The 13,245-nt window shown below is 37.1% G+C and overlaps 1 protein-coding gene across 1 annotated transcript; it reads right to left on the bottom strand.

The window, feature by feature from the left end:
* Positions 1 to 3,301: 3,301 nt before the first annotated feature.
* Positions 3,302 to 12,097, bottom strand: LOC307268985 (tryptase-like; the record flags this gene model as incomplete). Its single annotated transcript, XM_080051806.1, has 6 exons — positions 3,302 to 3,526; positions 3,925 to 4,052; positions 4,326 to 4,591; positions 5,475 to 5,637; positions 10,303 to 10,335; positions 12,040 to 12,097. 6 exons carry the CDS (start codon positions 12,095 to 12,097, stop codon positions 3,302 to 3,304), a joined length of 873 nt encoding a protein of 290 aa, XP_079907932.1.
* Between the last annotated feature and the right edge of the window lie 1,148 nt (positions 12,098 to 13,245).

Genomic DNA, 13,245 nt, shown 5'->3' with positions numbered 1-13,245 from the left:
CTTCAATTATTTCCGACTTCTTTGTGCCTTGTGTCTTTCTTTGCATTAAGAACTTTTTTAGGTCTATTTTTATTTTTTATTTTTAGAAACAATACAGAAAGCAGGACCTTGGTGGTTACGGCAATAATTAAAACAGGATGATGCTGCTCGTCAGCTTCATTGTGGTAGGACCCGTCTGGTTGGTCAATTGGCCAGGTTTCTGAAAAACTGGTCGGACCTGGCTGGCCGTGTCATCCTGAAGACTTATGTCAAAGCCTTTAGAAGTTAGTCTCCCCAAAGCAGGGCTGTACAGTGCGACAGTTTTGATCGCATTTGCTACTGAAATTGATCACGTGCGATGATGAATACCATTCCACTCGCACGAGTGCGACAGCTTGCTAATGAGCAGATGCTGTCCGTCTGAGACACAGAGGAGTGCTGCACAACACTGTTTAGAGGGCTCTACATTAACACTCTCCAAATTCGGGTAAATGTAGTCTTAGGCAAGTAATTTATTGAGTCCACCCTCCACTTTGGCTGGTGAAAGATGTGTGCTCGGGACCTGTGCTTGTGCGGCGACGGCACACAGTTAAGTTAGCGCGTGTGCAAACAGAACATTTCCTGTGCGCCTTCACATTAAAAGCCTGTTACTAGCCAAACGTGAGTTGACTTTTATTTTTAAGCCGGTAAGAACAAGAAGTTAGCGCTTCACAGCCCTGCAGTGCACTAGCTTGAAAATCAACTGCTTCAGCTGCAGAGAGCAGTCAACAGTAGTCTTTTTAAACACAGTTTGAAATAACTGATAAGCCACTGAAGAACTACTCCCAACACATTCACAACAACCTATTTAACTTATTCCAAATGTTACCAATATGCATAGGCCTACTTATTTATTTAATAGGCTATGTTTAATGTTTTAAAGTTTGGTTTTAATTAACAGAAGGACATTTAACAAAAAAAAAATATTATGAATATAATAATGATATGTATATATACAGAAAATATATAGATATTAATTTTATGGGGAGAAATAATTCTGAATCAGCAAAAAATTACAATTGGCAGGTTAGATTTTTTTGTCTAAATTGCAATCAGTGCACCCCTATTAATTTTTCTACAATTATTACTGCACACACTAGGATATGATATTAATTGAGAATTTCAAATGAGACCAAGATGACAGGTTAAAAGGTAATTAGAGCGAAATGCATGGGTTAAGGTTATGCAAGTTTTCGATCATACTTTGTGTGCTACTGAATTTATTTTTGTGCTACTGATTTTTTTTGCTTGCTAGCACCAGTGCTACCACCTAAAAAAATAAGCGTACAGCCCTGCCCCAAAGGGAAATTATTTTTCACCCATTACTGATTACTGACAATGACATTCACGCACCACTTAGTAACTTACGTTAAACTTTGTTTAAATAAATTAATATTTGGTTAAACTTAATATCTTGTTTGGTTCCCTAATTGTCATTCACGTGAATTAATACCATAGTCGAGGTCGGCGCAGCAAAATAATGTTTACTTTCTTAATAAAGCAAAGGCACCAATAGATGGAGTTTGGCTCAAGATAGTTGTATTCTTAGCATCCGGGATGGGAGACTTTAATAGTGGGGCTGGTGAATTGAATCAGTCCCATACAGAGAGAGACTAGTACATCATTGATCATTTTGTTCAAATAACCGTGGTAACGTTTGATTAAAAGGCAAAGTAGCTTGACTGCTTGCTTTTATGAGGTGTAGTGGAAATTTGAGAACATCCTTAAAGGTGCACTATGCAGTTTTAGAGGAGGGGGATTTGTTTACATTCGCAGAGCCTGCAGTTGGTTCACAAAATGTACTCTAAATGTAATTCTTAGTGTTGACTAATTCTATCATCATCAAATCAAAATTAACTTATTTTGACGAACTTGTAAACCAAGCGTATCACAAGAATTTGTTTGTAAACCAAACTGTCTGTCTGTCTGTCTGTCTGCATCAATGTACATTTTGATGCAGGTGAACTTCGAAAAATGATCCTACCCCAAGTCAAGATAGTTGTATTCTTAGCATCCGGGATGGGAGACTTTAATATCGGGGCTGGAGAATTGAATCAGTCCCATACAGAGAGAGACTACTACATCATTGATCATTTTGTTCAAATAACTGTGGTAACATGCAGGTGCTAATTAACTATGAAAACCACTTCTAGTAGATGCCAAAAAACTAAAACATTTGTACCCGAAAATGTGAGTAATATGTCCCCTTTAAAGGCTAATATAGATAGATAGATTGACACTTTATTTTCACACCGCCACTGTCGAAGATGCTGCCGCCGCCTTTACCGCCCTCGGTAGTTTGAGGGGGGAATTCGTTATGGGGTGGGTATTCGGTAGGGGGCGTGGTTTTGGTAGGGGGTTAAGTGTAGGCAGGGTCAGTGGCAGAGCCGGCCCAAGCCTTCATGGGGCCCTAAGCAAAATATGATTAGGGGTGCCCTCTCCAATGTTACCACTGCTGAAACTATAGATCTTTGCTAAATATCATTCACAAACCCAGTGTTTTCCGCTAGTGCCTCCACTGTGCAGCTGTGTGAAAATATTAGACAGCCGAGATTCAGACCCTCCTAGGGGGGTCCGGTGGTATGCCCCCCCGGGAGATTTTTTTAACCTTTTTAAAGTGAAATGCATGAATCTGGTGCACTTTGAGAGGAAAATTAAGAGGCTGAATCTGAGACATTTTGTGTGAAAAAAATGATTTTGAGACACTGGGTCACATGAATTAGAAGCTATTGAAGAAGGACACATGGATTTTCCATAAAAATATTAATATAATATAAAATATTATGGAGGGTCCTCTGGGTTGGGCTTGGTGCTCTTTTTCTTTTACGGGACATATTTCTCTGTAATATAATGAATGCCTTTAAATGCAGTGAGAGGAACGAAGCAGAAGAACTCTGTTGTCCAGCTACTGTATCTTTATTTCCACAGACGAGGCTGAAATAGGCTATACACAGTGCATGGGCAACTGAGGGCAGCCCCATTTCCAATTGTTTTTAAATAAACTCAATACACACTGTGCATGGATGTGAACGTGACATGATCAGATAATTTCATATTACCTCCCAGATGAACTGATAACATTTTTAGGCTATTAATTATCTAGACCAAAACATTTTATTCCTTTTTTGTATGATAACTTACATTTGCATAATATGATGTTGATATCAAACACAAACTAAAAAGAAAAAAAAAATAAAAAATTTCAGGGGGCCCCCCTGGCGGTCGGGGGCCCTAAGCGACCGCTTAGTTCGCTTATGCCTCGGCCCGGCTCTGGTCAGTGGGCTCAGGTGGGACAGGTAAAGTTTGAGTCGGGGTCAACTCCTGGGGAATCGAAGGTGACGAATCCTGGAAGGTTGCTGTTGCCGGTGATGATGGAAATCCATTCCTCGTACTGGGACACACGAGCGTAACCTCCAGGATTCTCGCCGCAGCCGGTTCCAAAACTCACAACTCCACTTTGGATCCAAACACCGGAATATTTGGACACCAGTGGGCCCCCTGCGTCTCCCTGTGAACAAACAAGTGATAGGCGTTCGTATATAGGATAGGATACGCTGTTTAAGCATAAGGTATATAACACTGATTGGTAACTTCCTGGCAAGGTCCTGGCATAAATATTTTGAGCACCAAAACTACATTTATAATTGGATCCCAAAATGTAAGATGGTTTCAGGAAAACGATCTAGTAAACGTTTGGCTCATTGGTAAATTTAGCACATTTCTGGAATGTGAATTTGGATTTTAAGTACTGTTGTAAATCCAGGCGTCTTTGGCAATCAATCTACCGGCTATAAAATCTGCCCTCTAACCCAGGTACTAATTCCCAGGTCAACATTCTTCTGCTTTCTAGTACATTTCTCCCTTGCTACACAACAAGGAATTACATAACAAAAAAGTGGTGGTTACCTGACATGCATCCCTCCCTTTGGCCCCAGCACAGATCATGTTTTCTGTGAGGTCAGGATAGGTGCATCCGCACTCTTTGTTTCCCACAATTGGAATCCTCACTTCCTGAAGGATGTCGGGAGAAGAACCTATGGGAGATTAAAAAAAAAAAAAAAAAGATTTTCTGAATATTTTTAAGAAATGGTAAATGCACTCCAATTATCTAGTGCTTTCCCTGTTTTTTTCATAGACCCAAAGCGCTTGTGTTTTGTACACATTCACCTATTCAGAAAGGGGGAGAGTGAGAATAGGAGAGATTGTTATTTTTTTAAATATTTTGGCAGTCTCTAGGCACACCGTGGACCCATGGATATGTTAGAACGTAGATGTCAAACGTACAAATGTACATTTTGCAATCTTACCGTTTTCATTGATCCCCCAACCAGTGACCCAGCTTTTAGTCCCGGTGTGGAATGTGCTCTCCGCGGAGGCTAGGCAGACTGGCTGTATGTAGTCATTGAATTCCACAGGGGACGAAAGCTCCAGGAGACATATGTCATTGTCAAAGGTCTCGTCATCGTAATCAGGATGGCATTCAACTCTCTCAACTCCCCGATAAATGTCACCGGGGTTTGGACCGGTATGGCTGTGGCGGCCCAGAGACACCTCTAGGTTCTCTGCTTTGGCACTTTTTTGAAGACACAGAAGTGAAATTGTTAGTTTTGTTTAGATACAGAGTACCTGTTGCATTTTTACAAATTATTCAAGCGTTAATAATTTACGCTTAGTGTTTCCAGAAATCTTGGTGTCGTAGACTCTGACTTGAATTTCAAGAAACACATTAAATCAATTAATAAATCAGCCTACTACCACCTAAAAAAATATCAAGAATTAAAGGGCTTATGTCTCAGCAAGATTTAGAAAAACTTATCCATGCATTTATCTTTAGTAGACTTGACTACTGTAACAGTGTCCTTGCTGGCCTTCCAAAAAAATCTATCAGACAGCTTCAGCTAATTCAGAACGCTGCTGCTCGAGTCCTCACTAGGACCAAAAAAGTGGATCACATTACCCCAGTTCTGAGGTCTTTACACTGGCTTCCTGTCACTCAAAGAATTTATTTCAAAATACTGATGTTGGTTTATAAAGCACTAAATGGTTTAGGGCCAAAATACATTACTGATATGCTGATACGTTATGAACCGTCCAGAGCCCTTAGGTCGTCTGGGACAGGTATACTTACAGTCCCTAGAGTTAGGACTAAACAAGGAGAAGCAGCTTTTAGTTATTATGCACCAAAAATCTGGAACAAACTCCCAGAAAACTTGAGGTCTGCTGCAACTCTCAGTTCTTTTGAATCGAGTCTGAAGACTTTTTTGTTTCCATTTAACCTGCAATTTTTATTTTATTTGCTTCTTTTATTTGCTTTTAAATGTTTTATAATGTGTTTTATGTATTCTAATCTTGCCCCTGTAAAGCACTTTGAGTGGCCTTGTGTCTGAATTGTGCTATATAAATAATCTTGCCTTGCCTTGCTACAGAATTTAACAAAATAAAACATTGGCCCTTACTTTACTACGCCTTGAGCAACTGTCAGCACCCATTGGTCGTTGATCAGGGACCCTCCACAGTAGTGCTCGCCATCTCTGTGTATGTCCACCTGCCAGGGCCAACTTCCTGGAGAGGAGTCTTGACCTCCTACAATCCTGGTGTTACCAACAGCCATGCCACATTCTGGTGGATGATAAGAGATGTAAACATTCATATTTCAAACTTATTTTTTAGTGCTGCTACCATAGACTGTATAGAGGCCGCTACTCATGCAAGGAAGTATATGCTACTAACACCACTTGGCAAAGAAGGGGACGCTCTAACCACTATAAGACGAGCGCCCCCTGACAAAATGTGATTTGAACAAGAAGCCTGTTTTCAGAATCGCTGACTGAACCTTTAAGTTTAGGGAAACGTCTTCTCCATTTCAGTTCAGTTTCAATTACTAGAATGGAAATGCATATTATAACTTTTCCATTTTGTGTTATATACCGTATACAAGCGTCTTTAGCAGCTGGAAAAGCGCTTTATATAATGATAACTACAAATGCAATTCCATGAAGAAATTGCAGTGTGAATGCTGAAGCTTCACTGCTGAATGTTGATGAAGAACGAAGGATGAATATATCTGAATGAACAGAATGGTTGAATAATAGAATGTTTGAAAAATGTGGAATATTTGGAAGTTTGAATGGACTTTCTAGCTGAATTGATTAACCCTTTGGTGCTCTTGGGGACGTTTTTGTCCTTTCGCACTTTTTTTACGCTCTTTTTTGTGTATAACTTTGGCTGTGCTTATGTTAGCTGAAATATTTTTGGCCAGGGATTTTTTTTTTTCAAATATTTTGTTTATTTCTACTCAGCAACTTTGTACCATCTATTATAAAGGCTGTACACTTTTTTGTTCCTCTCAGCTCCCTAAGGACGTTTTTGTCCCCTATTGACTCCCATTCAAAATGGCCTTTTTTCACCAATTTGATCCTGCTGTCATTACAGCATAAAATATTTTTTTCAATGATTTTATGCTTTCATCCTGGACACAAAGCATCAAAATTGATCATTTTCAACACCATCAAAATTTTGAGCCATTTCCCTTTATTTGGCATAGGGTTGAATTACAAGCATTTTCCAGGTTTTCGGTCCTGCCCCCCACAGTGCAATAGAAAAAAAAAATCAACCTAAATGGTGTGAGTGTGTTGGTAGGGATGCTAGTGTGAGGTGCATATGTGTGTATTGAGAAAATATAGTGTGTGTGTTTGTGTACACACAGCCAAACTTTACAAACTCAAACGTGTATGGAAAAAATGGCCCAATTTAAACTTTATTTTTTCAAACCATAGCCATGATGACAAACACATGTAAATTTGATGATATTAGGCAATAATCCAACACTTAAGACACCAAAATTGCTTTTTTAGCCTTATCTAGCTCAATCATTTATTTTCTCCAGTTTTTTTTGAGGATCAAATATGCTCCCTAAAACCATTTTTGTACTATTTTGTAATTTTTTAGAGTTGCAGGCCTAAACATAAGAAATATGAGAAATTAATGGAAAGTGTGGATCCATATGGATACCTTAGGGTTGTGTCTGTGTGTGTGTTGTGAAATTACTGTGTGTGTATGTGTGTGTGTCTTTGTGCGCATGCATATGTGTGCAGCTGTAATGTGCAATTTGTGGGTTTTCAGGTGGCTGCAGGTTTACTTTGTTACTTTGTTGACATCATCAAAGAAACTGGAATTAAAAGGTCAAAAGCAACTAACAATGAATGAATATTTGATATTTATGTAAAGAGGTCAAGTGGGATAAAAGGTTTTAAAAAAAAAAGTAGAACAAAATATTACTGTATAATGTTTTTAGGGCAGTTTATAGGGAGAGGATGAGTGTGAGTATTTATTTGCATCTGTGACTGCACAAATACTAAACATATATCAAAAGCAGTTTTATTGCAAATCATTAACATATCCTAGAGTCTAATTATCCCACTCAAAAAAATCCACTTTGCATCTATTATATGAGAAATTTTTCAATTATTGTGTTTTTTTTTAATAAAAATGGCTCACGTCATCACATAAGCATGCATGTAAAGGGTTAAAAGCAATTGCAAATGAATGAATATTTGATATGTATGTGAAGACTTCAAGTGGGATAAAAGGTTTTAAAAAAAAAAGTAGAAAAAAATATTAATGTATAATGTTTTTATGGCAGTTTATAGGGAGAGGACGTTTTTGTCCTCTAAGGTCATGAGAGGGAGTATTTATTTGCATCTGTGACTGCACAAATACTAAACATATATCAAAAGCAGTTTTATTGCAAATCATTAACATATCCTAGAGTCTAATTATCCCACTCAAAAAAATCCACTTTGCATCTATTATATGAGAAATTTTACAATTATTGTGTTTTTTTAAATAAAAATGGCTCACGTCATCACATAAACTTGCATGTAAAGGGTTAAAAGCAATTACAAATGAATGAATATTTGATATGTATGTGAAGAGGTCAAGTGGGATAAAAGGTTTGTAAAAAAAAAGTAGAAAAAAATATTAATGTATAATGTTTTTATGGCAGTTTATAGGGAGAGGACGTTTTTGTCCTCTAAGGTCATGAGAGGGAGTATTTATTTGCATCTGTGACTGCACAAATACTAAACATATATCAAAAGCAGTTTTATTGCAAATCATTAACATATCCTAGAGTCTAATTATCCCACTTAAAAAAATCCACTTTGCATCTATTATATGAGAAATTTTTCAATTATTGTGTTTTTTTTAAATAAAAATGGCTCACGTCATCACATAAACTTGCATGTAAAGGGTTAAAAGCAATTACAAATGAATGAATATTTGATATGTATGTGAAGAGGTCAAGTGAGATAAAAGGTTTGTAAAAAAAAAAGTAGAAAAAAATATTAATGTATAATGTTTTTATGGCAGTTTATAGGGAGAGGACGTTTTTGTCCTCTAAGGTAACCAAGGCGTAGTAAAAGTTAAGGATACCCAAGGGTTAATGAAGTATGACCTTGAACTATGACCTCCAAAATGTAATCAGTTCATCTTTGAGTCAATTTGAAGAAAAACTGTGGAAGCGTTCATGAGATAATGCAGTCTCAAAAGGCAATGTCACAGTGACCTTGAAATTTGACCTTTGACCTCTAAACTCTTGTCATGTCATCTCTGAGTCATAATCAACATCTGTGCAAAAAAAATCTGGTGAAGTCTAAAATGTTGTGTTAGAATGGGGATTCGAACCCCCGACCCTGTGTTCAGCTCAATCAGGATACTCCCATGTAATGTCCCGAAGGAGCTGAACATGTAGAATGTGAATGAAGTTTATCGGATGAAAAATGACTGAGTTAACACATTTTGAATTTTTCCCATCCGCTTTGAATGCGGCTGTGGAGTCATTTTAGGAAAATAAAATCCACATGTTTTCATATTTTTTCTTATTTTCGGGGTCCTAGAGTATATTCCAGAGGAGGTAATTTCAAACTCCTGAAAAAGTTGAACAGTTTAAAAGTTATTTGAGGAAGAGCATTCTCAAACTCTCGACTTATACAAATTTCACTTGAACTTGGTCTATGTATTCTCAATGGAGCCTAAGGGATTGGAGTTTGACCTACATTAGCCTATGATGTCATCGTTGAGTCAAAGACAGGTGCAGGTGTCACCTGGTGACTGAGAGCTAATCAGCCTCAAGTGATCACAGCTGGTGAACATGCAGTTACTGATGTTTCCCCTTTTTTTTTTTTTTTTTAACCTTTATTTATACAGGTTAATCCCATTGAGTCCGAAGACTCAATGGGATATACCTGATATCCCTTCCAGAGCTCAGTGAAACGCACCATCCGAACTAATGTCTCTTGCTCGCAAACCATTTGTCTGACAGACAAAATGAAGATACCGTGAGAACCAGGAGATTCCGATTAAGATTCAGTGCGAGGTTTGGGTCTGTATTGTAAAAAATGTGGTTTGGCCAGCAAGTTGCAAATGGAGTTCATTTGACATCCGATCATGGAATGTAGCTCCATCCACTCACTGTATAAATTTGATTTTGCGTCGCTTCAAACAAGGCTGGCTCATATGAAAACTATACATTTGTTGAACATTTTGAATGATAACAATTGAAGAAGGAAGTCGGCTGAATATTTATCTGTTTGAATTAAGTTTCTCTCTTCGCGTTTGGACCCTTTCCCTATTAATTAACATTGAGAGATTTTTTTGTTTAATAAACCTTTAAAATCTCTGAAGTTATACATTTTATGAAAAAATAGTGAATTATGAAAGTGTGCTCCTGTGCAAGACAAACAGGAAAAACATTGAATGGAGTTTCTACGATGAAGTATGAATGAGTAGGAACAATCATAGTTTTGCATGAAATATTAAAATTCATAAAAGTTGAATTATCTCAGAATTTTGCAGAGGTTCCAAAAAATTCTGAATCTTACAAATTAATGTACTGAAATAGCTGAACATTTAGAAGGTACAAGGACGTTTGTGGGAATAAGTATGAATGAGTAGAAGGGATTTGAATATTTTTCATAAAACATTGAAAGAATATGAAATTATGATTTTTTTTGAAAATGTTGAAATGGTCCCAACATGTCCTTGAAGAGCTGAATATTTAAATGTTTGAATGACGGTTGAAGTATGTTGAAGTTGTTAAAGTTCTTTAAAGTGGCGGAATAAAAATAATAATTTGAAAACTTTAGGATATCAATAGTGTGAATGCTTGCAACATTCACACCAATAATATATACAGTATATAATTTTTCTGGCAAAGAGCAGTTATACAGCTGGCGTAAGAAAACAAAAGTTGAAGAGTAAACATGTAAAGTCACAGATACTTACTTGGCTTCAGGGATTCAGTTGCTTGACAACTACCTGAAAGATGGAACACAGAAATAACAATATGTGAGATAAATTCCTTACAGGGCGAAACAGACAATGGCCTGCATTTGCATAGAGAACACACTGGACTAACAAGAGAGACAGAGGATGGGAATGTTTGATTTTGTTTGGAGAGAAAAACCTGAGGAGCCAAATTTTAGATTTTAATCCTCGTCTCACAAAAGCGCTAGCGGAACATGTGGGCGATGATGAGATTGATCAATGTAAAAGGTCATTCCATCTGGGACTCATTCCTGATGGGTTACAGGTGTCACATAAAGACTTTGAGTGACTTTGCAATAAAAGGTACATTAATTAACTTTTATGCAAGGATTAGATAATGCTATTAACGGTTCATTAATGTGTAGTTCATGCTTATCAACTAACTGTAAAAGCTTAGTTATCAACGGTTTAGCATTTGCTATGCTTAGTTTACTATGCTTAGTTAAGCATTAATTAAGCATAGCAGTTCGTTAATGCTCAATTAATGTTCATTTAACATTCTTTAAGCAGGTATAAATGGTTCGTTAACAGCTAATTAATGTAGTTTTATTGTAGAATTTGTTGCAGGTTCACTAAATCACTGTAAGCCCAGGAAGCAGCAACAGTGTCCTCGCAAAATATCGCACGGGGGAACTTGCGTTGATGGAACATTTGTGAAGAGTTTGGCAGTGAAATGGCTACTGTAATTCACCCCCAAAATGCCACACAAAACCATTAAAGATATGTCACCTACTGTAAGCAATGTTAGTTATGGTTGTGTGAACGTTTACAAACACTTCTAAACATAACACAATTAACCATTTAAAGAATAAAGTGCAGACCGACACCGTTACTGACACAAGAAGACTCAAAAAAACGAAACAACTGTAGCAGTGCAGTGCGGACATCCACTGAATTACAAGCCCTCTGACCCTCTAAATACTTTGATTGATTAGCTTTTTGCGTGCACTTGATTACATTGTAAAACCAGTCATTTTGCTGTTTTAAGTAAATTAAATATTTGCAGGCAAAATCAAAGATCAGCTGACAATTTTCTATTTTGCTTGTGCCTTTCATTCTCATGCCGCAAACCGTTACAAAATGTTTTAGTAATTATTCATTTATTTATTGGTTTATTTCAGGGACAGAGTGAGCCAGAGTTAGCCTAAGACGTCCAATACTTTTAAGATCTATCGCAGGGTGAGTGGTTGGTGCACTCATATGGAAATGGAGACAGGCAAGATGTCACATGAAGAAAATATAACTCAACGCATCCCTTTGATAAGAGCTACTTTAGGCCTTTCTTTTAATTATTATTTGAACAGTTCTCAGCCCAAGCTCCCTTCCATTAACTTAAGGCAAGCTTTTTCAAGCACTTTTTTGGATTTTACTTGTCTTTTTTCATACAAGAATTAACAAAAAGAAAAGTAAGGGTTTTTCGAAATGCAAATTTACTATTTCAATTAGATAGATATTGCCTAAAAATTGAGTTCTGACTTTATTCTCAGAATTCTGACTTTAAACTCAGAATTATGACTTAAATTCAGAATTCTAAGATTAAAGTCAGATCTCAATTTTTTTAATGTGTGGCAAAATGTTACAATGTTTTTAAAAAAAATCACCCTGTCTTGCTTTGAGTGAAGCAGCAACACTGCAGCCTCCTTCTACCCTTGATTTCAGCCAACACTCAACATTTGTAAAATCTGTCTTTCTTACCTCTGGTTGAGAGAAGGATCAACGCGGTGACACCACACAGTAGCTGTTGGAGAGCCATTTCGCCTATGCCTCATTCTCTCAGTCCTCAACCTTTTTATACCTTTTAATTGCTCATGCCCCACCCATAACATTACTCAAACTTTTGAGATAATCTCGTGAGGACAAGCATCAGGTCAAACATGTTTTTCTTCATGCCTTTTGTGACAGCCCCTGGCACCTCCTGATTTGCAGGCTTCCAGGAGATGATTACTAATCACAAACACCCACTTAGTAACTTACGTTAAACTTTGTTTAAATAAATTAATATTTGGTTAAACTTAATATCTTGTGTGGTTTCCTCATTGTCATTCACGTGAATTAATACCATAGTCGAGGTCGGAGCAGCAAAATAATGTTTACTTTCTTAACTTTCTTAATAAAGCAAAGGCACCAATAGATGGAGTTTGGCTCAAGATAGTTGTATTCTTAGCATCCGGGATGGGAGACTTTAATAGTGGGGCTGGTGAATTGAATCAGTCCCATACAGAGAGAGACTACTACATCATTGATCATTTTGTTCAAATAACTGTGGTAACGTTTGATTAAAAGGCAAAGTAGCTTGACTGCTTGCTTTTATGAGGTGTAGTGGAAATTTGAGAACATCCTTAAAGGTGCACTATGCAGTTTCAGAGGAGGGGGATTTGTTTACATTCGCAGAGCCTGCAGCTAGTTCACAAAATATATTTACTCTAAATGTAATTCTTAGTGTTGACTAATTCTATCATCATCAAATCAAAATTAACTTATTTTGACGAACTTGTAAACCAAGCGTATCACAAGAATTTGTTTGTAAACCAAACTGTGGTCCCTGCTGCTGTAAACAACAACAGTGAAACAGTAACTTTTTCAGGAAGCTTTCTGACTTCAAACAGTGTTCCAGTGATCACATTTTTACTGTGAGGAAAAGTTTGTTTATTCAGTTATGAGAATATACCTTAGAAAATGTTCACTTCTCTGACACACCCAAAGTTACATAGTGCACCTTTAAAACATTTTTTAAATGTAGTGCTTGGTTGAGGTTGAAATGTTTGTGAAGGGGAAAAGAGTAACGAGCATTTTCTTGTCGGTCCATTATTTCGCAGATGTTTTTTTTTCAAGTAACATAGAAAACCATCAAATGAGAATTAGTAGTGCAAGAATATTGTAAATCCATGTCAGTTTAATTGA

Source organism: Ammodytes marinus (genome assembly GCF_949987685.1).
Source record: "Ammodytes marinus genome assembly, chromosome: 23".
In the NCBI taxonomy this organism is placed as follows: Eukaryota; Metazoa; Chordata; class Actinopteri; order Uranoscopiformes; family Ammodytidae; genus Ammodytes; species Ammodytes marinus.
This window is presented reverse-complemented; position numbering and strand designations above follow the sequence as displayed.